Below are 26762 nucleotides of genomic sequence, written 5' to 3' on the forward strand. Positions count from 1 at the left end.
CCCTCCCTCCCCCTGCCAACAAATCCCACTCACTGTGTCAGAAATGACGCTTTTGAGAAGATTTGATTTTGAGTCTGAGGAAGAATTACCCAATTTGCCACGGAGCAAATGGGTTGTGCTGTCAGTGAAGGCGACACCCCAACAACTTCTGGGGTGTGCTTGCCATTCGTTCTTGGACACCGGGGCCTGGGGGGCCAGTGGTTCCCAGCTCTCCCAGCAGAAGGGCTCGGTCCTCTCCAGCACACAGCGCTCAGGGACCTGGGAGCTGCAGGGACCACACCAAATAAGGCAAGAACACTGATGAAAACACAAAGGCAGCACAGACCCTCCCCTTGCTGAAGCCATGGCAAAGGCTTGTTTTGATACGCGTGTGTGTTTTCCCCTGCAAGTGGGTGTGCTGTAATGCAGACTGTTGTGCAAGCAGAGAAGGAGGAGGAAGAGGGGCTGGCTGTGAGTGACTCAACTAAAACATCCGGGGCTCAAGGTACATATAAGCGCCTTGCAGGTCCCAGAGCAGAACACATCCACTCTCCAGCAGGAGCTTCAGAGTCGCCAGGCTTTGATTCCTCAGCAGAAAGCAGCTCAAGCCTGTCTGTGCTCTCAGGATGAGACCCTGCGTCCTGGCTGTCCTCACCCTGGGGCTGTGTGCCCTGGGTGGGCTCTGTCTCCCCCTCAAGTCCGTCTCGGTGGTCTTCCCCGGGGACACGCTGAAGAACATGACCAACAAGGAGTTCGCCAATGTGAGTAACCCTCTCCTTCGCACCGGCACGCAGCCCTGCACTCAGACAGCTCACATCACAGCACGAGGCTCCCAGGTCACTGAGGCGAAGCACAGCGGGCTCGTGGAGTTCCCATGGCCCGCCTGCAGAGCAGGCTGGGTTCGAGTGGTTGGGTGGTTAAAGAGTGATGGAGCTTGATTGCAAAGCTGCTGTCGAGCAACAGGTCTCCATCCTGCTCCTGGAGAGCAGCAGGGTCTTCCAGCTTCCATCCCAAACAAGCAGTTCATTACGTCATTCATTCCGTTATTACAGGAAGTGTTGATGAAGATACCTATAACCTGCAGGAAAGGGGTGTTTCAGCAGTTCCAGCATCAGGGCTGTACAGCACTGGACAATTTTGAGCACTGGGCAGCAAAGTGTAGGACAGTGTGTCTGTGCCCACAGTGCCAGGCTGCAGTGTGGAGGGCAGGAGTTTGCAGCAGGACAGTGTGTCTGTGCCCACAGTGCCAGGCTGCAGTGTGGAGGGCAGGAGTTTGCAGCAGGACAGTGTGTCTGTGCCCACAGTGCCAGGCTGCAGTGTGGAGGGCAGGAGTTTGCAGCAGGACAGTGTGTCTGTGCCCACAGTGCCAGGCTGCAGTGTGGAGGGCAGGAGTTTGCAGCAGGACAGTGTGTCTGTGCCCACAGTGCCAGGCTGCAGTGTGGAGGGCAGGAGTTTGAGTATGAATGCCTTTAAGTCAGTGGTAGACAGCACTTGGCTCGAGTGCTGGAGCTGCCATATGAAAATATTTTTACTGGCCGGCAAAACCTTTTTCAGATCCTCTCAAAGTCCTCAGAAAACTCCTTGCTTCAACAAGTCTCATACAGATGAGGCTGATTAATAAGCAGCTTCAACAACTGCAGGGACTGCAGGAAGAGAAGTGTCAGTCTGAAATCGCTTACGTGCTTTATGTGTCACAGCAAGAAAAGAAAATGAAATTTTTATGGCACTGCTGCAGAGAATTAGCAGAGAATCTTTAGGCAACCGAACATTAGCTTGATTCAGATATTTTGACTCAGCCCTGGTGACTGTTTTTAATTATGGACGGAAAATATTTTGATATTCAGATGCTAAGCTACCATGAAGAGAGTTATCTGGTTTCATTTGGAATTTTTGGGCCTAATTACTCGCTACTTGTGCCGTGTTCCTGGTGCACAGGACTGTAACACAGTACTCTTATTTACGGATATTCACTTCAAGTCTTCAAAATGTTATGAGCAGTAACTGCCCACCTATAGGTAGGTTAACCAGCTTCTAGGAAAATTGTCTGTGGTGTGACTGTGTGCGTCTGTGACAAGGGTCCTGTCCGGGCTGTATCCTGCCCTGTGCTCCAGAGTCCCCCCTGTCCTAGACTGGGAAAAGGGTTCAGACAAATGGATGGATAAACATTAAACAACAAAAAGTGCTCGTATGGCTCTTTCTGTGTGGAAGGACAGTCGGTGGGCAACTGCAGAGCCCGGGTGGCCTGCTGCGTCTGTGCAGAGCGATCTAACCCACCGCCACCCCCCACAGGACTACCTCCAGAAGTTTGGCTATATGAACGTGCTGGACCGCAGCGGGAACCAGCAGGTGTCCAGCGAGAAGGCCCTGCGCCGGATGCAGAGGCAGCTGGGCCTGCAGGAGACGGGCCAGCTGGACAGGGAGACCCTGGACGCCATGAGGAGGCCGCGCTGCGGCGTGCCCGACATCCGCAACTACCAGACCTTCGAGGGGGACCTCAAGTGGGACCACAAAGACGTCACCTACAGGTGAGGGCTGGGGAGGAGCGCGGGGGGTGCAGAGGACAGCAGCCAAGTTACCGGGCAACATGCACGCAGTGAGAGGAGGAGCAAGCGGTTTCCTCGATATCCTCAACTCACCAGCGCATAGGTCAGATGCACGGATGATGCAAAATTTTAGAGGTAGGCTGGTGACTTTAAAACCCTGCTCTGTGGTTGCCCCTTCTGGCTTCAGGCAAGGCAGGAAGCACTGCGGGGATAGGTACCGCTAGGGTGCGTGAAGTAAAGTATGGTAATGTGCGTGTGGCGAATACTGCCCCCTGGCGGATGGGAGGGCCAATCACCCTCTGTCTGCGCCAACAAACAAAAGCCCGCTAACAGGAGGAAGCGAGGAGCTCCGCAGGCAGGGTCCTAATTGCAACAGGATTGCCAGATATTCCCTCCCCTCGCGCCGCGCTGGTCTCTGCTGAACGGCAGCGTCTCCTCTCCTCCGGCAGGATCCTGAACTACTCCCCCGACATGGACGCCTCTCTCATCGACGACGCCTTCGCCCGCGCGTTCAAGGTGTGGAGCGACGTGACCCCGCTGACCTTCACACGCCTGTACGACGGCACGGCCGACATCATGGTATCCTTCGGGAAGAAAGGTCCGTTCCCGCTTCCGAACACGTCCCTTCCCGCCCGGTGAACGCGTTCCGTATAATACACCTGACAAAGAGAAACAGCGGCAAACCCACAGCTACCAGGAGAGAAAAACAGTGATTACTCTAGTCATCTGAATATTGTCCGCCGTGGGTTACACTCTACTCACGGTTTATAGTCTGTGTCTGGGAAATAATGAAACTGCAAAGTAAGAACTTGTTTGCTTTTGTGCAAAAGAGTGTAAAATATCGGATCTGACTGGGAGAATGGAGGGCGAGACTGGTTCGTTCTGGGGGGGGTGGGCAGAGCCTGTCGCTGTGTTTGTGGCCGTTGATCTAAGAAGAAGCTGCTCACTGTTGTGCTCCAGATCACGGGGACCCCTACCCCTTTGACGGGAAGGATGGCCTCCTGGCCCACGCCTACCCGCCCGGAGAGGGCATGCAGGGAGACGCCCACTTTGATGACGACGAGTTCTGGACTCTGGGCACTGGTCCAGGTGAGGGGACACCTCTGGGACAGAGTCTTACCAAGACAGGGGCTGGGGGTACAGACACTGAAACTGGGGGTACAGACACTGGGGCTGGGGTACAGACACTGAAACTGGGGGTTCAGGCACTGGGGCTGGGGTACAGACACTGAAACTAGGGGATCAGACACTGGTGCTGGGGTACAGACACTGAAACTGGGGGATCAGACACTGGGGCTGGGGTACAGACACTGAAACTGGGGGTTCAGGCACTGGGGCTGGGGTACAGACACTGAAACTGGGGGATCAGACACTGGTGCTGGGGTACAGACACTGAAACTGGGGGTTCAGGCACTGGCGCTGGGGTACAGACACTGAAACTGGGGGATCAGACACTGGCGCTGGGGTACAGACACTGAAACTGGGGGATCAGACACTGGCGCTGGGGGTACAGACACTGAAACTGGGGGATCAGACACTGGCGCTGGGGGTACAGACACTGAAACTGGGGGATCAGACACTGGTGCTGGGGGTACAGACTCTGAGGCTGCAGGCAGAGACAATGCAGCTGTGGGTACAGATGTGCAGCTCGGTAGTGTCTTATAAGCAGGTCTGTGTAGCTCTTGCGGCTGATTTCCGCGACAGGAATGAAATGATTGTGTTACCAATGTCAGCCGCGTCTGATGCGCTGTAAGCGTCAGCGGATAAATATTTAATAAGCCCTCTCATTCGTGTTCCTCTGCATCCGCTCATTTGTAACAGTACATTGCCATCTGGTGCCCACTGTCAAATACAGGAGCTGAGAAGCTAAAAGGAGGGCCACTCTCTGGCCCCGCCCCCTCCCCGGGCCTGAACGGGGGTCTTATTCACAGCCTGGTACCGCGGGACATGGCAGCGTGCGTGTGGGTGAGGCCGCGCTGACCCGTGTGCCCTGTGTGCTGACCCGTGTGCCCTGTCTCTCGTCTGTGACGCAGTGGTGAAGACGCGCTTCGGGAACGCCGAGGGGGCCCTGTGCCACTTCCCCTTCACCTTCCAGGGAGAGTCCTACTCCAGCTGCACCACTGAGGGGCGCTCCGACGGCCTGCCCTGGTGCGCCACCACCGCCGACTACGACCGGGACAACAAGTTCGGCTTCTGCCCCAGCGAGCGTAAGTTCCCTCCGGGCCTGGGGCGACAGCGCACAGACACTTCACCCGCCAGGCCGGGGCAGCGTCGGAAGCTTCTCATGCAAGATGACACCCTCATCTCTGCCTCTTGGCCCTTGGCTGCCAGCAGAGACCGCCGTTCAGGTGCAGAACTTTACTGCCATGACGGCCAGTGGCCTGGAGTTAAGGTCACCTGAGTCTTCCACCCCGCCAGGCGTAGTTCTCTCCTGCAGCACGCCGGTGCTGCAAACATCACCCTCTTGCGTGACGGCGGGCGAGCTCTAGCCCGCGGTGTCCCTCGCGGGACAGCTCCCTCGCGCGGCCCTGACGCAGGCTGTCCCCCGCAGTGCTCTTCACGATCGGCGGCAACAGCGACGGCGCCGCCTGCGTCTTCCCCTTCGTGTTCGACGGCGAGTCGTACGACGGCTGCACCACGGAGGGCCGGAGCGACGGGTACCGCTGGTGCGCCACCACCGGCAGCTACGACACCGACAGGAAGTACGGCTTCTGCCCCAGCAGAGGTGAGAGCGCGAGAGCGGGGCGTTAGCCATCCCCTAACGCAGGGTGGAGGGGGGCAGGCTGACTCTTGGATCTCCGGGGCTGGAATCTGGGTTTTGAACATGTTGGGTGACGAATCGGGCCTCCAGATGGACAGGACAGAACCCCGGACAGTCCCGTAGGGCAGCTGGATAGAGAGGTACTGGGCCTGTGATGGTACATGTTCTCCCTGCAGTGCCACCATGCTGCCCTCTAGTGGTGTAAACCTGTATTGACACAGATCCTGGGGCTCTGTTGCTTTGGCTTCATTGGAGGGAGATAAACTGGCTCATTTATTAGAACCTATTACCTCTTCTCTTCAGAGTCCATCTCTGCAGGTTTTACTGAGTTCAGCAATATTACCCCCCCTGCGGGGATGTGGTCCCCCAGGGCTGGGCTGGGAGCAGGACCCTGCTCAGGGAGCGCTTGTCGAAGTGTGTCTTTGTCTCTCCATAGACACGGCTGTGATTGGAGGAAACTCCGAGGGAGAGCCCTGCGTGTTCCCCTTCACCTTCCAGAAGAAGAGCTACGCCTCCTGCACCAGCGACGGCCGGGGCGATGGCAAGCTGTGGTGCGCCACGACCAGCGACTACGACCGGGACCTGAAGTGGGGCTTCTGCCCAGACAGTGGTGAGAGCTGCGCTCCCCCGTTCCTGCCCCCTGCACGCCCCACTACTGCCCCCTGAACCCCCCCGCCGATACTGCCCTTTATACACCCCATTACTGTCCCTTCCACCCCCCCGTTACTACCCCCAGCCCAGCACACCCCCATTACTGCCTCCTCTACACCTCTCTTACTGCCCCCTGCTCCCCCCATTACTGCCCCCTGCACCCCCCTGTTACTGTGCCCTCCGCACCCCTCTTACTGCCCCCAGCACCCCCCATTACTGCCCCCTGCTCCACCCATTACTGCCCCCAGCACCCCCCATTACTGCCCCCTGCATGCCCCAATTACTGCCCCCCACACCCCCCTGTTACTGCCCTCCTGGTACGGTCATGATTCTGACACACCCTAGTGCGCACATCTGGAAACCACAACGCAAACGAGGGGCCGTCCGCCGTGGCCTGGCACGATCGGCTCGCGCTCTCCCGGGCCCTGGCAGCAGGTGTGACCCCTGTCTCCTGCCTTCCTCTTCCTGCCCCCAGGCTACAGCCTGTTCCTGGTGGCGGCCCACGAGTTTGGCCACGCGCTGGGCCTGGACCACTCCAACGTCCGCGAGGCCCTGATGTTCCCCATGTACAGCTACGTGAAGGACTTCTCCCTGCACCAGGACGACATAGAGGGCATCCAGTACCTCTACGGTGAGCCCCGGCCCTCCCTGGCCTCTGCTGCCACAGGGGACACGCAGCCCGCACGCCCCTGCGACACCTCAGAAAGAGGCTCGCTCTCAGAAAAACTGTTTTCTTATCTTTGAGTTCCATTTACACAGAATTTACTCAGAAATAGCTGTCTTCATGTCCCATCCCACGTGACCTTCAAAGATGGCAGGTGTGCCGTTGCACAACACACTGCATCACAAACAAACACAGACAACTGAGCGCGCTGAGCACACGGCCCCCACTGAGACGGAGTCTTCCTTTGTTCTTTCATTTTCAGTATGTCCAGTAGGAAACAGAATTATAAATGCTCCAGCCTTTTTCAAGGACGCAATGATTGCAGAATAAAGCAATGCAGGGTTAAAGGTTATAGGTTATAGGTTATAGGAAGCACAGGCAGTTGCTGAATAACCCCTAGCCTCGCCTTTCATCTGGACATCACTCTTCCTCCCTTCCCTCGCAGGATCCAGACCCGGCCCTGATCCCACCCCCCCCGAGCCCGGCACGACCACCGCAAGCCCCGCCCCCGGCCCCACCCCCAGCGACAAGACCCCCGAGACCTCCACGCCCACCACCCACCCTGTGGACCCCTCCACCGACGCCTGCAACGTGGACAAGTTCGATACCATCACCGAAATCCAGGGGGAGCTGCACCTCTTCAAGGACGGGTGAGTGCGGCGCCGGCGCCGTCAGGGCAGACCCGCGGGCCAGGGACAGGACAGCACAGGAAGCACCTTCCAGGAGAAAACAACTTGGGCGCACATGTACAGTAGGCGGTGTGACTGATTCAGCTGGTTCCTGCTGCTACCAGGCTAAACTGCAAAGGCTCTTAAGTAGCTGGCGAGAGTGGAAAGGTTGCAGAAAGTTGACACAGCAGTCAGTGTAACGGCGTAAATGAATATTGGAGAAATCCGCCCCACGCTCACTCAGAATCAAGAGCTTCGTGTTTGACGTGGCTTTTCACGGAGATGTCTAGAGATGCACCCTGTCCGCTGGAGCGCCTGTCCGGGAAGGTGTCAGTACGAATCCGCAGCGCTTCGGTGTAGATCCACAGTAAATAAGAGGTGTGTAAGTCTGCAGCCTGGTTTCACACTCTGCTCATCGCCGGCGTCCCGGCCTGTCTGTCTTCCACAGCCAGTACTGGAGAGTGCTGTCCCAGAAGGGTAACGCCATCAAAGGACCGTTCCCCATCTCCGAGAAGTGGCCGGCATTGCCCTCCACCATTGACTCTGCCTTTGAGGACCTGCTGACCAAGAAGATCTACTTCTTCTCAGGTACGGGGCCTGTTCCCACACCCGTGTGGATTACAGACGTACGTGTGTTCTCTGTGTGTCTGTGGGACGTCCCTCAGAGAGGAATAAGCGGGGCGCTCTGAGAGCCGGCGTGTCTGTGTATTGACCCACGCTCCTGTGACCTCCTGTCCCGAGCAGCCCGCCAGTTCTGGGTGTACACTGGGAAGAGTGTGCTGGGGCCCCGCGGCATCGAGAAGCTGGGCCTGGCCAGCAGCGTGCAGAAAGTGGAGGGCGCCCTGCAGCGAGGGAAGGGCAAGGTGCTGCTCTTCAGCGGAGACAGCTACTGGAGGTGAGGCCCAGGGCACAGGACACAGGGCACAGGGCACAGGGCACAGGGCACAGGGCAGAGGGCACAGGGCAGAGGGCACAGGGCACAGGACACAGGGCACAGGGCACAGGGCACAGGGCACAGGGCAGAGGGCACAGGGCACAGGACATAGGGCACAGGGCACAGGGCACAGGGCACAGGGCACAGGGCACAGGACACAGGACACAGGGCACAGGTCCTGTCAAAGGAACAGGACCTGCTTTCAACCACCATGTCTTAAAGTCTATTTTATTTCCGCGTCCACCTTTGAATGCTGAAGGTCATCTTATGTTCCCTAGTACCTAAATGACATTGTTTAATAGCCGACCCCCTGGGGAGCAGCAGCGAGTTACTGGAGCAAATCTGTGAGTCACATTTTGAGGAAGCATACTGGGGTTAAAACGTGGGGCTGACCAGATGACCGACTCTTGGCCCGCCCGTGGCTAGTTTCTCTTGCTGTCTCTCCGACTGGGCCCACGCGCGGCTCGGCTCGTCTAACTCCCTGGCCCTCGCCCCCAGGCTGGACGTGAAGGCCCAGACCATCGACAAGGGCTACCCTCGCTTCATCGACCTGGTCTTCGCTGGCGTGCCTGTCGACTCCCACGACGTCTTCCTGTACAACGGTAAGTCCCCACGCCTCGCTGCGGGACTGAAACTACCGCGTTTCCAAAACTCTACTCTGTCTGACGTTCAGGAGCGCTGAAAGGTCGCTCCTTCCGAATGTTTCTGGCCGTGCTGTGTACAGTACAAGCTCCTTCGTTGTGTGCAGTGAAATCACAGTGAAGGCAAGGCAGGGCGCAGAGAGGCATTGCGGACAGGAACGAACATGTCCGTTTTCAAAAACAACCAAAGGACCAACAACAACAACAAAAAAATTAACAGAAAGAATGAAATGTCCAGTAATCTGCTGTGTTTGAAAAAACGGGGTCAGCTGGTCTTTGAAACGGCGGCTTGCCAGTCGCTGCAGAGGAAATAAACTCGCTCCCTCAGCGCCACACAGGGCTCTGTCGACTCCAGCCCTCAGCATTTCACCAGGCACAGATCAGCAGCAATCGGCATCGCCCTTAAATGAGCAGAATGCTGAGCAGCAGCAGGCGACTGTCGCCCAGCGGTCTGCTGTTATTACATGATCCCGCCAGCAGGGGGGGGTAACATGCTGTACGAAAGGAGCTTGCAGCGGGGCAGCAGATCTAACTGCAGGACGGTTGGTTTGTTTTTTTTTTTCCTTGCCCCAGGACACTACTATTTCTGCCGGGAGCAGTTCTACTGGAGGATGAACTCGCGCCGGCAGGTGGACCGGGTCGGCTACGTGAAATACGACATCCTGAAGTGTCCCGATAACTCGCGCCGCTACGTCTGAGCCCAACGCCCCCAGCGCCCCCGAAACCCCAACTTCCTGACTTGCTCCCTGCGGGTTGCGGGGAGGCTAATTTATTATTTCATGCACTCTATCCACCTTTAGAGACCTCCTGCCCTTAAAGATTTTCATGATATAGACCAGAATGAAACAACCCTTCAGATGAACCTGAGCTACATCCTGTACCTGTAATAATTTAAATTAAGACGACTCCTCCACCACTGCCCTCAGCTGTGAAGGAGCCCCTCACACGTTGAGAGGTGACGAATGCTACTGCCCTTGTGTTGATTCCTAAAAGATCTCAGTTTACTGCGACCCACAATGATGTCAAAATGATTCGACTGAGGTTCATGATCATCTCGCCCAGCTATGGGGAGAGTCTCTTTCACATGTGAAGATCAAGAGAGAGCCAGGTACAGATTCAGACACTACTGTACTGTAAGTCACTTACCAGATGAGCCAGTGTGTTGTGAAAGTGGAGACATTTTGGCCTGGATGTTGTTTTTGTGCTGTGTGTGGGGATGAGTGCAAATTTGGATTTATGACTGTGATTATAATGTGGCCTCAAAAATCAAAATTTAGTTTCCACCCTGCAATTCTTCTGAGGACCTGTGGTATTGCTCAAGAATGTATACATTTTTACATATTCTATGAAACCATACCTAAATTCCTAATGTTTGGTCTTGTGTTCCAAAGATAACAGACTCGGTCATCAATTTTTATTTTATTGACTTTGAGCCGTCTGCCTGGAGCAAACGGGAACAAAAAAACTGTTCTTTTCATTTTAAAGGTCTTGAGTTGTGTTAATTTAGTTATTTTTTGTATTATTATTGTTGTTGTTTTGGATGTATTTTGATGAAACAATAAGGTGATTGCTGTATTTTTTTTTCTTTCTATTTAAAAATGTCTGTAATACCAGAACAGGTGCTGGAAGACATGAAGCAACATAAATCTAAATTATTAATTTAAAGAAAAGTTAGAATTCTCTGTAATTATTGCAGTGCTCCTAAAAGTTCAATAAAAATATACTGCATTTCTAATCTGATGACCTCTTGATTTATTTTCTGTTACTTTACTTATTACACGATTTTCATCAGTATTAATGCAAGGCGTTCAGAAATCTCTTTTACCAGTTTTATCAAACAAACCATTATTATAAGTCATTAATAATGTCCCAAGCTGAAATCTATCCCAGGAGCTGTGAGAGTGCCAACAGTAACAGCCATGCCACTGTGCTGCCGATGTAAACATAATTAGTTCAAAAATTAAACCTGTACAAGTGAATAAACATGAACTGCCTACAAAGAAAAAAGGCACAGACGTACACGGCTTCAAACTCCTACCCTCCACACTGCAGACTGGCACTGTGGGCACAGACACACTGTCCTGCTGCAAACTCCTGCCCTCCACACTGCAGCCTGGCACTGTGGGCACAGACACACTGTCCTGCTGCAAACTCCTGCCCTCCACACTGCAGCCTGGCACTGTGGGCACAGACACACTGTCCTGCTGCAAACTCCTGCCCTCCACACTGCAGCCTGGCACTGTGGGCACAGACACACTGTCCTGCTGCAAACTCCTGCCCTCCACACTGCAGACTGGCACTGTGGGCACAGACACACTGTCCTGCTGCAAACTCCTGCCCTCCACACTGCAGCCTGGCACTGTGGGCACAGACACACTGTCCTGCTGCAAACTCCTGCCCTCCACACTGCAGCCTGGCACTGTGGGCACAGACACACTGTCCTACACTACATCCATCCTGCCATTTTCTAACCGTTTCATCCAAGTCAGGGTCGTGGGCGAACCGGAGCCTATCCCAGCAAGCAATGGGGCGCAAGGCAGGAAACATCCTGGACGTGACGCCAGTCCATTACAGGGCACACACACAGAGACACACTCACACCAGGGCCAGTTCTGCCAGAAGCCAGTTAACCTCCCAGCATGTCTAAGGTCCCGCTTCTCAGCCTTTGGGCTCAGATCAAGTGCAAGTGGCACGTCCACAGCATTGGAAAGTGAGCTGAGACCCAAAGAGAGTCTGAGCCGGTACCACTTTGGGTCGAGCCTGTTGGGTTAATAATAATAATAATAATAATAATAATAATAATAATTGCTTATACTTATATAGCGCTTTTCTGGACACTCCACTCAAAGCGCTTTACAGGTAATGGGGTCTCCCCTCCACCACCACCAATGTGCAGCACCCAAGGCCAGAAAGCAGCTGAGCTGGGTTCAAAAATTGGGAACCAGCATTTTCTCTCTTCTCTCTTTACTTCCCCCAGTGTTTACTTTCTAAAAAAAACAGGGGCACCCAGAAGAAACCTACATGAAGGCAGGGAGAACATGCAAACTCCACACAGACAGCAGGTCCGGAATTGAACCCAGGGCCCCAGTGCTGCAAGGCAGCAGTGTTAACCCCTGTGACACCATGCCCCCCATGTTGATTGTAACCTTGAGATGAATTTCTATTGTTACTTTGAGTGACCAGCTAGGCGAGAATGGCTAACGTGAACAAGATGAATGTGATTGCAGAAGAGAACACAGTAAATGAGGCATCTCCAGCTTGGTTCCCCTGGATTTCTGCAGACTACAGCACAGCTCTCATCATGCTGATGATTTGTGGCATCAGAAGCACGCAGAGCTGTGTAGAGATCGTGTCAGGAATGGCAAAACCTTTCATGTTTGGTTTTCAGATTTTCACGCAAGTGTCCAACTCAATAGCTAGGTCTCGAGTGGACTTCCAGGTTTTCTCATAATACCTGTGTGTAAATGCTAGGGAGGGAAAAGTAATGCGAAATTCAGTGCCAGATTTGGGGGGATTTTAAGGCATGAAGGTTAAAGAACTCAGAAACCAGTTCGGACCATTTTCAGACAACACCAATGTGAAGTACTTACCGGGGGAGTAGACACTTCCCCGTTTTAAAAATAAAGCAATACTAAATAACTACTACAGACAGGTGATGGAAAAGCGGATACTCCTATTCAAAACAAAACTTAGTATAATAACACGACTCATAATAATCCTCCAGCTGTTTATAGCTCCATGGCCTTTCTCGTACAACATATTCTTCCGCGCCCCCGTGCCACAGTACCGTTGCCTTACGCCGCAAGAAATAGTCCACGGTTCGTGACAAAAACAACCTACAAAACGCGAAGACTTATTTATTTCGCTGACCGTTCGCTCGCCTACGGACCGACGGTCAGGGTGCTGGCCCTACATGAGCCTACAGCAAGCGCTGGGTGGCCCAATCTGTGCCCGCCGGGGCCCCCCTCCCCCTTTGATAAAAAAATGAAGTTGATAAATAAGATCCGGCCGGCGTCCTCGGCAGAGAAGGCGGTACATGGCGCCCGAGCAGAATGCCGGAGCGGTTATAGCAGAAACAGATCTGTTTCGCGTCTCAGGGGCCGAGGGCAGAAGGGAGGCGACTCGGAACCGAAGCAGGGGTGAGGGAGACATTCGGGGGTTCCGGCCGCGGAGCGAAAGAGGGGGTTTGTTTTCCGTCAGGGGAGGTAGCTGGGCGGTCTGTCCGCGCCGAGGAGGCCCTCGGGGTCCCTCAGGCTGCAGTTAGGAGCTCGCGGACCTGCCTGCGCGGAAAGCGGGCTGCGGGGGGGGGCGGGGAAGGAACATGGCGGCGCGCAGCAGGCAGTGGGGAGGGCAGCTAGGCCTGGGCGCTTGGTTTTTTTTCCCCCTTCTTCTTCTTCTTCAAAAGAGGGGGGGAGAAAGGAAGAGGATTTGATGAAGAGTGCGGCGGCGGCGGCGGCGGCGGCGTAGGCGGACGTGTTGGGGCGATTGAAATATTTTTTTTTAAAGTTGTTCGTCGAGACGGGTTCTTACGAACCGCCCAGGCGTTCTTTCTCTGGGGGGGGGGGTCGTGTTTAACCACTGCAGCAGTGTCCTCGACTAACCCCCCCCCTCGTTGGGCAGTTGAAGGTCTGAAAGACGCTTCGAGACGGTGCCCTGAAGCACAGCCCAGTCTTCCCATCGATTCAGTTCTGCTCAGACACATGTTCCTGTGCTGCACAACGCGTCGCAGGTCCACGCACCGTCCCGAGAAAGCCCCGCTCCCCCACACACGAGTTTAAGCCCTAAATAAATGTGCAGCTGTACGATTAATTAAACGAAATAGCTGTACGCAAGGCGGCTCACACCTTTTTGTTTTCACCAGTGCTAGACATCATTGCATGATTAGGGTCTCGGAGATTATTAATGTAAATAAGGAGACCTTTTGGATTGACATCGCTTAAAAAGCTGGTATAAAGTAGCCCTACCTAAACAGAGCACCTTCCCGAGCCAATTAGAAAGTATCAGTAACAAGTAACTCCGACACTCATGGCTATTTTTGTCGGGTTTAGTTTCTTTTTCTTTAAACCCACAAGGTGGTGAAAATCTCCAATGGAGAGACCTTCCCCTTTTTTACTTTCACGGGTTAGCCGTACTGAAGTTTCGTGTCGTTCCAGTCCTGGAGCTGCTGGGGGATCAATTATCCTTAAGGATTTAAGGGGTTTAAATTGCAATAATCTTCACAAATTAAGAAGGAACTGTAAGGCAGCTAAATTGTTCATAACCAGAGTAGAATTTAGCCAGGACATTGTGTTTAACACTTTTAGTTTACAAGACAGTGGCCTTGAAAGCTTTAATGAACAGATCTTTAGGTCCACAGTTTAACGTCTCATGTAAAAGATGGCACCTTCCACAGCAGCTTCAATGGTCACTGTCCTGGGGCATTGCTTTGGAAACAGGTCCAGAAGGAGGAGTGCCACCTTCTGGTCCACTAGGTCTTTGAGACATTTCTACCTGTATTTAGTTACGTTTTTTACAGAGCTCTGCACTTTATCACATGAAGGAACAAGGAACATGCCCTTACCAGAGGTGTGATATAACTGGAGAAGAGAAATTTCAATAACGTTTAGTGATCCTTTTAGTGTCTTGCACTGGTGAGGTGTTTTTTTTTTGTCTGTTAGGGCAGGGAGTCACAGTGGTGAGCATTGCTGGGGCCTGGTGTTCAGTTCCGGGGGGGGGGGGTGCTCTCTGTGTGGAGTTCGTATGTTCTCCCCGTGTTCATGTGGGTTTCCTCCCACAGTCCACCGACATGCTGGTGGGTTAATTGGCTTCTGGGGAATCGTCTCTGCTGTGAGTGTGCGCATGTTTGTGTCGGTCTGCTCTGTGATGGACTGGCGCCCCCCCCCCAGGGTGTACCCCGCCTCGCACCCCGCTGCTTGCTGGGATGGGCTCCCGCTCCCCCCGGATGGGGTGAAGCGGCGAGAGAACGGCTGGGTGGTAGTGCGAGACGGCGAGGGCGCGGGGCGCTTGGGAGTTCTCCGGGTGACAGCTCTTCCCGTCCGGCGTGTCCCCGCAGGGCAGCATGGACTCGGAGGAGAATGAGGTGGAGAGCAGCAGTGACGCGGGGCCCTCGGGCCTGGAGCAGCCCTCGGAGAGCGGCCTGGGCATGGAGACGTCCGAAGCCATGTCCGCCGACAGCAGCGACACGGCGGCCCCGCCCCTCCTCGCACCCGAGTCCGACTCCCACGTGGGACAGAGCTCCGAGGGGCTGGTGGTGAGCCCGGTTCGACACCGGCAGGGGGGGGGATATCTCACACGACAGTCTGAGCTGTCTGTATTCATAATCTCACAGGCCTTAACTCTAAAATTCCCTTGTGTTCCCAGTATTAGAACTAAGACTGTGCCTCCTAATTTGAAGTGTAAGGAGTCTTCTGTATGCCTGTTTTGGAATATGAAATAACATTTTGGGATGATAGTGGATGTTTAATAATAATAACAATACCAACAAGAATGCTCCTTACACTTATATAGCGCTTTTTTGGACACTCCACACATAGCGCTTTACAGGTAATGGGGTCTCCCCTCCAACACCACCAGTGTGCAGCCCCACCTGGATGATGCGACGGCAGCCATAGTGCGCCAGAACACGCCACACCCTTCCCCTTGAGCTGCTGCTGTCAGGAACAGCGGTCTCGTGTCCACGCCTCGTGCATGATGCTGGCAGATTCTGCTGCAAGAATAATAAGCAATAGGTTTATTCCATGCTGAAAAGAGAAGAGAAGAAGCCTTCTTCGGGTGTGAGCTTTTTAAGTTCTTCCGTAACGGTTTCCTCACACCCGAACAAGGCTCCACAGCCGAAACGTTGCGTTTTCTCTCTCCTCTTCTCAGCAGGGAATAAACCTATTACTTGTTCCTTTGCAGCCTATGCCTACTAACGCAGCTCCCCACCTGAACTACTATAAATAATACCACCCGCCTGGATGATGCACCAGTACTCTCCAGCTCTCAGTGGGGAGGAGAGCAGAGTGATGAAGCCGGTTCATAGATGGGGATGATTAGAAAGTGATGACTGATAAAGGCCAATGGAAAATTTGGCCAGGGCGTCTGGGGCAAAGATTCCAGTTTCCAGCTGTAACTCCTGTGTTTCTGTGCTTTTAAGGAGTTGATCCCAGAGACCAGCTCCAGCACTGATGTTAGAGCTGTCATCCATCTCCCGGACTCCTCCTCCGTCGCCCAGTCGACCAGGGTCTCCAGCGTCTCCACGGTGACGCAGTCCATCCTGGTGTCGGAGTCGGCGCAGGTCCTGGTGCATTCCAGCGCGGTGTCCGATGGCGCCATGATCGTGTCCGACTCCACGGCCTCCACCTCTACCGACCTGGGCTCCGCCATCGACAAGATCATCGAGTCCACCATCGGACCGGACATCATAACCGGTCAGACATCAGGGCCCTCTCCGTTAGCCTGTGCTCTCTTTGCTCAAAGAGTCTCCCGCAGTTCGGCTGGGACCACTACCACTGTAATCGCAGGCACCGTGATGTATCTTATTTCATTTGAATAAACTTACTATTGCAAGTTTTTGGCAGGAACACGAGCAGTTTAACTAGTCAACGCTAGTCGACTTACCCGGGGTCCAATTAAGAAGCGAAGAACTGAGAAATGCAGCCCGCGTGTGGAGACTTTGTTTGCTGGGGCTGCTGTTCTTCCTGATGTTATCGCCATGTCTCTGTGCTTCAGGCTGTATCACAGTGACCAGTGCAGAGGAGGGAGGTGCTGAGACCACCCAGTATCTCATTCTGCAGAGACCGGACGACGGTCAGTATATCCCTGCCCTGCTCATAGCCCATTCTCGCAGTCGTTACCCAGCAAAGTACCATTAAATGTTTCAGTAGACATAACTTTATACACTACTGCTGTCATGTAAATGTACTGTAAGGCTGCCCTGCCTTAATCTGGCACTCTTTAGTGTCTTGCATGATGAAGTTTTAAGTTTAGTTTTATAATAAAACGGAATATAACCTTAGGAGAGCAGAGACCCAAGTTCAGCTGTGAGCATTTCTCACAACTGCTTTTCACTGGACGCTGTTTTGACGGCAGTGCTTTTGCGTGACGCCCTTCCTGTCGCCAGGTGCCCCCATGGTGTCCCAGATGTCCTCCTCTGCCCTGTCCAGCCGCATCACCATTGAAGCACTGGGGGAGCGACCGACTTCCACCTGTCTGGACCAGTCGGAGCTGACGGAGGGCCGGCGGACGAGCCTGCCCGACCACGAGGGGATGGACCCAGACCAGCCTGACCAGCCCGGGCACTCGGGGTACCCTGAGCACGAGGAGCACATGAGCCACCCCGACCAGACTCGGCACTCCCGGTACATGGAGTGCGGCGCAGATGACCCCAGCCACTCCCAGTACATGGAGTGCGCGGTCGACACCCCCGACCAGCCCCAGCACTCCCGCTACGTCGACTGCAGCGCGGGTGACCCCGAGCAGTCGAGGCACTCGCGGGGGTACGCGGAGTGCGGCGGCGGGGAGGACGACTCCAACCAGTCGCGCCATTCGCAGTACGTGGAGTGCAGCTCGGACCGCCCGGGCCGGCCGCAGCACTCCCAGTACGTGGAGTGCGCCGTGGACCGCTCTGACCAGGCCCTGCGCTCTCCGTACGGCCACTGCGGCGTGGGCCACTCGGAGCAGCCTCAGCACTCGCAGCCGTACGTGGAGTGCATCGTGGACGGCCCCGACCAGCCCCAGCACTCCGAGTACATCGAGTGCTGCGTGGACAATTCGGATCAGCCGCAGCGCGCCCAGGACTACCCGGACTGCGACCAGCCCCAGCACTCCTGCTATATCGAGTGTAGCGCTGTCCCCGACTCGGACGGGCCCCAGCACTCCCTGTACGAGGAAGAAGAGGACTCCGTGGATCACCCTGACCAGCCCCAGCGCTCTCAGTTCGTGGGGTGCAGTGCCGAAGCCGTCGGCAGCGCCCAGCGGTCCCAGCATGTGGGGTGCTCCGGGCAGCTTCCCGACCAGCCCCAGGGCTCCCACTACATCGAGAGCAGTGGCGACGTCCCCGAAGGGCCCCGGCGCGCGGCGTACCCCGAGCGGGAAGCGGTCCCGCACCAGGCGCTCCGCCTCAGCCGGGAGACGGAGAGGGGGCGCGCGAGGGGGCTGCCCGCCGAGGTGGGGCTCAGGGACCGGCCCCCCGACCTGGCAGAGCTGGAGGAGATGATGGAGGTGGTGGTGGTGCAGCAGTTCAAGTGCAAGATGTGTCCCTACAAGAGCGTCTCCAAGGACACCCTCATCAACCACATGAGAGACAGGCACTTCAAGCACACCGGTGGGTCACCGTCTCTGAAAGCAGAGCACGTCTTGAGAAACAGCACCTCTGCTTAGAGCAGGATATAGCAATCAAGGCGCTGATTACTTAGTAGGAGTGAGCCAGAATGACCATCTTCTGTAGATGTACTCTCCTGTTTTTTGTAGAAAATTGTTACATATTATTATTTACTTTTAAATTTATTTTTAATCAGTGCTAGAGCTTGGAAACCGAATCAGATCGACACGTCACGCAGTGAGAGTGTTCCCTTTCTGGGCTTCTTCTGTTGCATCAGAGAAGAATGTTAAAGGCCCTTTTACCTTAACATGCCTTAGTCACACCCACTGAATAGCAGGTGGTAAGTTCTGCAAACAGAGGTAGCGCCCAAGTAAGAGTGGATTCTGGCAAGAGGACACGTTCTAGGAAACCCGGGTCAGTTATTTTTCCAGGAGGATTCCGCACGCAGCGGAGCCTGTTTTCGTGGAGCCTCATTGCCAGGGTCCTCTTGGGTCTTGGTGTAACTTGTCAGGCACGTGCAGGCTCTGTGAGAGAGGCGCCGGTCCTCCTCCTCCTGGCTCTAACCCTCCTGCCAGGCACTGTGGTCCGCGCAGCGAGTCGAAAGATGAGCGACCCTGACAGAGGAGCACATTTGCAGGTCGTTGTTCCTGCCATGCTGGTATAGGGGTGTAGAAGAGGCAAGTCCGGAAACCTTCGGGGATCTAGAGTTGAGTGGGTATGGAAAGTAAGGAGTATTGCTGACACACACACACGCATGTTTTAATGTCTTCGTTCACCATCATCTTCCCCGGCTGTGTTGTCGCAGGAGCCCCGCCGCCGAAGAAGCGCGGGCGCGGGCGTCCGCGGCGCTGTGACTCCCCCGCCCCCCGACAGGGCGAGGTGAAGGCGGAGGAGCCCGCGGAGGAGGAGGACGACGACATCGTCGATGCCGGGGCCATCGACGACCCCGCAGGTGAAGTGCAGGCCCGGCGCACGCCTTCGCCCGCTGGCGCCAGCGCACGGGGGGGGGGGGGGGAGAGGCGGGGGGCCGGCTCGCGCTGGAGCTCGGAAGCCTGCTTCGAGGGCTGAATGAGAGGAGCCGCGAAATGAACGAAAGTTTCAAAGTCGGACTTGATTGCATTCCGTTTTGACCGTATGTGCTCGTGGCCTGCACACGGAGCTTTGAAACGGGACGGGCGGGTTACAGGGCGCGTCCTCTCTCTCTCTCTCTCTCTCTCTCCGTCTGATGAGACGTCTCTCCCCAGACGACAGCGACTACAACCCGGCCGAGGACGACTGCAGGGGCCGCCAGCCTGCCCTCCTCCGTACTGCCCCCTCCTCTTCCTCGCAGGACCGGCCGCGCCGCAAGGTGACGCGTCCCAGGAAGTTCCCCTACGCCGAAGGAGCGCACAGCGGCACGGGTGGGTCTGCCTGCCCGGCCCCGCCTGGTGTGGCTGTTCCAGATTGCGTTCCTCTGCTTTTCTCCATTTATCGCTCGCTGGCCAGGGCGCTGAAGGCTGTAAGCCTGCTGACTCCCCCTGGGGTTGCTCTTTGTCTGCCCCTTCAGTAACGACAGCCGATCCCCTGACAGCCCAGGTGGCCCATAGGAGCGCAGACCCCAAGGCGTCGGAGGAGGCCAGCTCCTCCGGGCTGGAGACCGGGCCGCCCTCCTCTGGCCTCGAGAACTGCGCGGAGCCCGGAGTCAGCCAGTCGGATTCAGAGAACAAGGATCCGTCCTCCAACACGGGATCGGAGGATGTGGACTTCTACCCCAGAAAACGGGGACGCCCCTCTAAGCGGTTTCTCCGAAAGAAATATAAGAAATACATGACCCGCAAGTAAGATACAGTGATTGTGATTTGCTGCAGTTGCTTGTCCTCTGATTGTGTGCTTTTTTTCCTACTGTAAAGTGCTTGTCGTAGCCACTTCTGAAGACACTATACAAAATAATGTTTTATTCTTATTCGTTCTGCAAATTTCAAACAGACCTTTTTAACGGTTTTCACCTTTTTAAGAACAAAAATTGCTCTGCTAGATTAAATGGTTTGAGATGTTTCCCCGTCAGATGTCTTTTTTTTTTTTCCTTCCCACTCCTGATGTGATGTACTGTTTTCCTGTTCTAACGCTAGGTACTACTACAAATCCCACAAGCCCCTGCTGAGGCCACACAACTGTCGCGTCTGTGGGTCCCGGTTTCTGTCGCAGGAGGACCTGCGCTTCCACGTGGAGTCCCACGAGGGCAACGACCCCGAGAGCTTCAGGTGCCTGCAGTGTGCATACCGGTGCAAGCGCTGGTCATCACTGAAGGCAAGTACGCAGCAGGGCTGTCCTCTCCTGCAGTACTCTCCTCTCTGGTGGAAACAAGCAGTCAGTCTTGAGTTTGTACTCGTCTGTTTGTTTCTTGTTGCCTGGATCGTGGTCTTGTTCTTGGTTTTCGATGAAGAAGACCTGCGAAACTTCATTCAGACGACCTTCATGACCGACCCCGGGATAGCAGAGATTGGCCTTGATTAACAAACTCACTGCACTTGCAGCCATCGGGACTGGGCCCCCCAGAAGTTTAGGGGTTTTTGTTTTCCTCTCCTTTGTGCCCGTACGGTCAGCTGTCATTATTTTGGCAACCGTTGTGCAACTCTGTAAATCTCGGTGCCAGACTTGTTGCAAAGGGACACATGGGAAATACAATATTGATTGATTGTTTTCTAATAAGCTAATTAAACTGCATTGGAGGGATGAATCACCCAAAACCTGTTCAAGGAAACAGTTTAAAGGAGAAGAAACATTCCGCATCAGTCTTAAGGTTATGTTAAATCTTCGACCAAAAACATCAGCCACAGTGGGTGAATCTACTCACACCTGCCCCCTCTTACTTTAGGAGCACATGTTCAACCATGTGGGAACCAAGCCCTACAAGTGTGAGGAATGTGACTACACCAGCGTGTACAAGAAGGATGTGATCCGCCACTCCGCTGTGCACAACAAGGACAAGTAAGAGCCGGGACCCTGGGGGGTGTGGTGCTCTGAGACACTGGGGACAGGGCCTCCTGGGTGGACAGAAGTGTGATCAGGGGGACATGATGGTTTGAATATTAGAGAAGGGGAACTGCACTGAGGTAGTAAATTGTACTGTGAATCTGGGGGTAATGACTGCTGATGTCAGAGGGTACGTGACTAATACGTGGATCTTTTCTTTCTTTCAGGAGAAAAAAGTCAGACTTGGTAAGTTTGTTGTAACATTAGAGGTCTTTAACTCTCAAGGTAGCATGGAGTGTTGCTAAGCATGACCTGTGAGAAGCAAACAGGTTTTTGAAGATTGGCTTTAGATGCTCGTTTCTCCTGGTTTCTGCCAGATTCCCAAAATCACCCAGTACCCTTGCCCGGTGTGCAACCGTGTGTACCCCATGCAGAAGCGCCTGACGCAGCACATGAAGACCCACAGCACAGAGAAACCACACATGTGCGACAAGGTGAGCACCGGCCTGGACTGGGAGCTATGAAGAGTTCAAAAAAAAAGTAAAAAGCCTTTTTGCAAGCACTGTTAGCAGCTCCCTTAAAACAAAGCTCAAGCGCTTACGCATTTAACAGAGGATGTGCCTCACGGTCTGTGATTATTTTTCTGCTCCAGTGACGGCTGAGTTGCCCCATTAATACAGCCCGCATCTGTACAGTGTTACCAGCATCGCAACAGTCCCGTGTTTCCCAGTTCTTCCATCCCTAAACCACACCATGCCTTGCCTTCACCATGTTTTCCACAGTGTGTACGCTGATTTACCATACCTTTCCACACCTTACCTTGCTTTGGCCATGATTTCACCGCGCCTCACTGCTCTGAATTCTGCCTGTTGCTACAGTACGTCACAGGAGACAGTGGCCCTACGCGGGGGTAGCCTGGTCAGAATCCGAAAGAATTTTTAAACGCCGAGAAGCAGGGGGGCAACACAAAGGATTGTGGGAGTCTGGAACAAGCTGTGCAGCCGTGCTATGAAAGATGTCAAGAAACAGCTTGCTGAGACACTCGGAGGCAAATGGACTAGATGGGCTTGCTCTGGTTTGCAAAACGTGCTTCTGTAACCTGTCTCACACATTGTGTCTTTTGTTTTGGCCCTGCAGTGTGGGAAGTCATTTAAGAAACGCTACACCTTCAAAATGCATCTCCTCACACACATCCAGAGCTATGGAAACAGGTCAGAGCAAGCTATTTCTGATAATACCCGTACCTTTTATTTCTACTCTTATAAAAGTAGAATACCGCTCTGTAGTTGTTTATTGCAATTATGTATTTTACTGTTCTTTGGTGTTACATGTGGTTTTGCAATACAGACAAGCTGTCTTATGTATGCAAATATACAATTCCACCTCTGCTGGTCTTCCCTTGTCAGGTTCAAGTGCGAGTTCTGCGAGTACACGTGTGACAACAAGAAGCTTCTGCTCAACCACCAGCTGTCCCACACCAGCGACAAGCCCTTCAAGTGCGACTACTGCAAGTACTCCACCACCAAGGAGGACTTCCTGGTGTCGCACATGGCCATCAAACACACCGGTGAGGAGAGAGTGGCCCTGGCTCTGCTCTGATGAACAGCCGTGCCTTTCTGTCCTGCAGTGCTGCCGCTGAAGGCGTTTCGGAAAGCAAAGAGCAGCTTGCATCCAGCTCAGACCGTGCCACTATCGCCAGCCTCGGGATCGTTTTTTCCTTGTCAGATCGCAGCGGCTCAAGAAACGTAAGATGACGAACGACAGATTCAGCTTGTGCACATAAAAGTGCAGCTGAGATTCACTGGAAATGTTGATCCCACTGTGCAAACTGGCTTTACAGAGCCAGGGCCTTCGGTTCTCTAAAGGGGAGCCCGGCCTCAGGTGCCAGGTTTGTGGCGTGCCGTCTGCTGGCATAGGTTGAATCCTGACTGGACCCGACGAAGGACGTTTGTGTACGAGGCTCATTTCTTTGCCCTTTACCCCCCCCACCAGGAGAGAAGCCGTTCTCCTGCGACTTCTGCCACTTCATGACGAAGCACAAGAAGAACCTGCGCCTCCACGTGCAGTGCCGGCACCCCGAGACCTTCGAGGAGTGGTGCAGGTTGCACCCCGAGGAGCCGCCCCGCCGCCGCCGCCCCTTCTTCACCCTGCAGCAGATCGAGGAGCTCAAGCAGCAGCACGACCACACGCAGACAGTGCAGGAAGGCATCCGCGGGCCCATCGTAAGGGCGGGGCCTGGGGGGTGGGGGCGGGGCTGGGGCCCAGGGGGCAGGGGTGGTATCTGGGTTGTGGGCTGGGGCCCAGGGGGGCAGGGGTGGTGTCTGGGTTGTGGGCTGGGCCAGGGGGGCAGGGGTGGGGTCTAGGCTGTGGTCGGGGGCGGGGCCCAGAGGGTAGGGGCGGGTCTGGGCTGTGGTCAGGGGCGGGGCCCATGGGGACGGGGGCGGGGTCTGGGCTGTGGGTGTGGTCGGGGGGGGCCCAGGGGGCAGGGGTGCCGCTGGTAACAGACGGAGTGCATCAGCAGCAACATGGCTATGAAAGTATGAGGGTGAGGTCACGCCGGAGCAGGGCTCAGGGAAATACTGGGAGAGGAAAACATGGTGATGAGAGAAAAGAGCAGCTTAGCCTTTGGTTTCACAGGGGCCTGATAAGAACGTCAGAAAGTTTACAAACATGAGGAGTGGCCGGGTCAGTCCAACTCATTCTATCTCTCTCTTTTTTTTTTTTGACGCGGCTGTTGGAAGGTCTCGATGGAGCAGGTCGCCTTTCAAGCGATGCAGCCGGTGGGGAACTCTGGGGTCTCTCAAGACTCCCTGGAAAATGCCACTATTATCTATGAGCAAGGTGAGCCGGCGACTTTCCTCCAGCAGACAAAATAAGTCACCTAGGAGACCAGGCAGGGGAAAGCTTTTCTTTTTCTCTCCTGGAGTAAGAGAGTATGGAAGTCAACCTCTCCATTCGTTCTCTTAACTGCTTCATCCAGTTCCGATCGCTGTTAAAAAGCGTGCAAAGGTATGAAAGTTTGGACCTTATGCGGCGGTGCGACGTATCAGTGTTCAGCTCCCTGTTGAATGTTCCCTGCAGCAGGGACCACTGACCTGTCCGCCCAGAACGCGCTGGACCTGCTTCTGAACATGAGCAACCCCCGAGAGCTGGCGGGCAACTCCCTGCAGGTACGGTACCGTCACACTCTACCCCAAAGCGACCCCTTGCCACAGCTTCAGACGGGCCCTGCCAGGGGCTGGTAGCATTAAATCGCGTCTTAAACACTCGCTTCACCTTATTCGTTCTGCACCTGCTGCAGGTGATGGTAACCTAGAGCAAAGAGCATATAGAGCATATTCTGGGCCATCATTGGTGATTGCCACTCAACTAAAGATGAGCTTAAATTCTGAGCTTGCTGTTTGGACAGCTCATAGACAGAGTTCCTGTAAACAGTATGCTGTTTGACTTGCTCAGTTTAAGTGATGTAGGCTTTGAATCTAAATATTTAACATGTTCAAAACTTAACAACAGCTCTTCTAGCCTTTCCAGGGACAGGGGATGCTCAGTTCAGTCTCTACACCCTGGGCTTGGGCATACATTCCCAGTGTCCTTTCCAGAAATGACCCCTCGACTCAGTTTTGCAGCAGGATCCTGCCTGGACCCTAGGACGTCGATTAAACGCCAAATAAAAGCATTACCAATGAAGATTCACAACATTCAGGAAAAGCAAAAAGATGTGCAGCAATCAAAACCGTCGGGTACAGCACGGCCACGTTGGTTTACCTCTACCTGCTGTCTCCCCACACAGGTGGCTGTGCTGAAATCAGATGAGGCAGGAGGACTGGAGGGGGAGGAGGTGGGCTCTGCCCAACAGCCCCCCGCCCAGCCGCAGAAGGTGGTCACGTTCCATGTGAGCGAGCATGGAGAAACCCTAGTGCAGGAGGCCTTCGCACCCGGGCCCACAGAGGCGGGCACCGGGATCGCCCAGATCGCCATCAGCGCCTACCCGGGCGCCGGGGACTTCAGTGTGGTGGAGCAGACTGCCGAGGAGATCCACAGCACCTCTACGGTCTACAGGTATGGACCGCAGCCTGGCTGCCCATTACATCCGGGCCTCACCTGATTGGAGGGGAGGGTTTCTGCTGGTCGCCCCACTCAGACGCCAGGCCTCACCTCCCCCCCCCGCACGTGTGTGTCTCCGCAGCAGTGCAGATGGCAGCCCGGAGAGGGCGCGCCCTGTGGTGGTGAGCAGCAGCTCTCTTTCCGGGACCCTGAAGGAGCACGGGGGCAAATACTACCTGGCCTCGGGGCTGAGCGCGGGCACGCTGCAGCAGGTGGAGGTAAGGCCGGAGGCAGGTCACGGGGGCTTTTCCCACTTTCAGCACTTCCAGTGTTGTGTGGACTTGGGGTGCATCCTCTTGCCAGTGAGTGCTCTGATGGAATGGCATCTCAGTCATGCTGCAGATATTGAAAACAAAAACTCAGCTTTCACTGACTCTTGTGGTCATGTTTTTGGATATGAACAAATGCTTAATCTAGTCGGTACCCCTTAATGAAACTTATTTAAAGGGCGGAGCGGTGGCTCTGTGGCTCAGGATCTGCGCCTGTGGCTGGAAGGTTGTCGGTTCGTATCCCGCAGCCAGCAGAGGAATCCTACTCCCTTGGGCCCCTGAGCAAGGCCCTTAACCCCAACTGCCCCAGGGGCGCTGTACAATGGCTGACCCTGTGCTCTGACCCTAAGCTTCTCTCCGTGTCTGTGTGCCTGTTTGTCTCATGGAGAGCAAGCTGGGGTATGCAAAAAAGACAAAAACCTAATGCTAGAAATTGTATATGGCCAATAAAGTGATCTTATAGATCTTAACTAAATGCTGGGGAAGACGATCGGAGGATGAGGGGGTGAGTTCCGTGTGTCCATGGCTGAACCTTGAAACAGCTGCTGTCTTTGCTCTGCTCCCCAGCTGAGCAGCAAGACCACCAGTTCCCCACCTCCAGGGTCCTCCCCCCAGCAGCAGCTCAGCTCCAAGAAATTCTCCTGCAAGATCTGCAAGGCCTCCTTCCTCGGCCGCGCTGACATGGAGAGCCACAAGAGGGCGCACATCGGCCCCCACGTTTTCAAGTGTCCTGACTGCACCTTCACGGCGCCCTCCTGGCCGGACGTCAGGGTCAGTCTCGCTGTTCTCTGCCAGGCAAGCTTGGCCTCTCAGCTCACCGTGTTCTTTCCTGTTGCGCATGTCAGCTTGTGGCTGTTGGTTTTTATATTTGCACGACCACTTTGCAAGATCAAAATATGGAATATTGTATCGCCCACTTAAACTGCATATTCTGTGCTTTGCAACATCTAGTTGTCTGAGTGATTTCTCCTTTAAAACCTTCTGTGACTCTTCACCTTTCTATTGTACGCAGTAACACTTCACGCAGCAAACTATGAACTTATCTTCTGCTGTGTGCAGTCTGTGGGATGCTTTCTATTTAAAGGGAACGGCAGGCTTTTTCTTGGACTATCATTGCTGAATGCACTTCTCCTGTCCTTCAACCTAAAACTTTTTAGATCCGTCATAATCCAACATACATGATCTCTAACTTGAAGGTCAATAAGATGGAAAGTGCACCGGGAGTCAGATATAAAGCCACAAGTTATTTTTTTAATTAGAAGCACTCTGGGGACTGCTAACTCTTGGCAAAGACT

At 54.4% G+C, this 26762-nt stretch overlaps 1 protein-coding gene across 1 annotated transcript in view; it reads left to right on the forward strand.

Moving 5' to 3' along the window:
• The first annotated feature begins 471 nt into the window (after nucleotides 1–471).
• znf335 (zinc finger protein 335) overlaps nucleotides 472–26762 on the forward strand; it is a 32642-nt gene continuing 6351 nt past the window's right edge. The window contains exons 1-33 of the mRNA XM_088608002.1: nucleotides 472–740; nucleotides 2269–2504; nucleotides 2972–3120; nucleotides 3483–3611; nucleotides 4556–4729; nucleotides 5074–5247; nucleotides 5720–5893; nucleotides 6410–6565; nucleotides 7044–7248; nucleotides 7715–7854; nucleotides 8011–8161; nucleotides 8699–8802; nucleotides 9415–9536; nucleotides 14218–14406; nucleotides 14894–15091; nucleotides 15977–16250; nucleotides 16552–16629; nucleotides 16943–18145; nucleotides 18948–19094; nucleotides 19387–19542; nucleotides 19689–19959; nucleotides 20251–20428; nucleotides 20997–21109; nucleotides 21322–21340; nucleotides 21472–21588; nucleotides 22232–22305; nucleotides 22501–22661; nucleotides 23087–23316; nucleotides 23836–23935; nucleotides 24176–24264; nucleotides 24885–25153; nucleotides 25281–25416; nucleotides 26035–26238. Coding sequence (XP_088464128.1) covers nucleotides 606–740; nucleotides 2269–2504; nucleotides 2972–3120; nucleotides 3483–3611; nucleotides 4556–4729; nucleotides 5074–5247; nucleotides 5720–5893; nucleotides 6410–6565; nucleotides 7044–7248; nucleotides 7715–7854; nucleotides 8011–8161; nucleotides 8699–8802; nucleotides 9415–9536; nucleotides 14218–14406; nucleotides 14894–15091; nucleotides 15977–16250; nucleotides 16552–16629; nucleotides 16943–18145; nucleotides 18948–19094; nucleotides 19387–19542; nucleotides 19689–19959; nucleotides 20251–20428; nucleotides 20997–21109; nucleotides 21322–21340; nucleotides 21472–21588; nucleotides 22232–22305; nucleotides 22501–22661; nucleotides 23087–23316; nucleotides 23836–23935; nucleotides 24176–24264; nucleotides 24885–25153; nucleotides 25281–25416; nucleotides 26035–26238 — 6255 coding nt within the window. The 5' untranslated portion in view covers nucleotides 472–605. The remainder of the gene's footprint in view (nucleotides 741–2268; nucleotides 2505–2971; nucleotides 3121–3482; nucleotides 3612–4555; nucleotides 4730–5073; nucleotides 5248–5719; nucleotides 5894–6409; nucleotides 6566–7043; nucleotides 7249–7714; nucleotides 7855–8010; nucleotides 8162–8698; nucleotides 8803–9414; nucleotides 9537–14217; nucleotides 14407–14893; nucleotides 15092–15976; nucleotides 16251–16551; nucleotides 16630–16942; nucleotides 18146–18947; nucleotides 19095–19386; nucleotides 19543–19688; nucleotides 19960–20250; nucleotides 20429–20996; nucleotides 21110–21321; nucleotides 21341–21471; nucleotides 21589–22231; nucleotides 22306–22500; nucleotides 22662–23086; nucleotides 23317–23835; nucleotides 23936–24175; nucleotides 24265–24884; nucleotides 25154–25280; nucleotides 25417–26034; nucleotides 26239–26762) is intronic.

The sequence above is a fragment of the Lepisosteus platostomus genome, chromosome 15 (assembly GCF_059453375.1).
Source record: "Lepisosteus platostomus isolate fLepPlt1 chromosome 15, fLepPlt1.hap1, whole genome shotgun sequence".
NCBI lineage: Eukaryota > Metazoa > Chordata > Actinopteri > Semionotiformes > Lepisosteidae > Lepisosteus > Lepisosteus platostomus.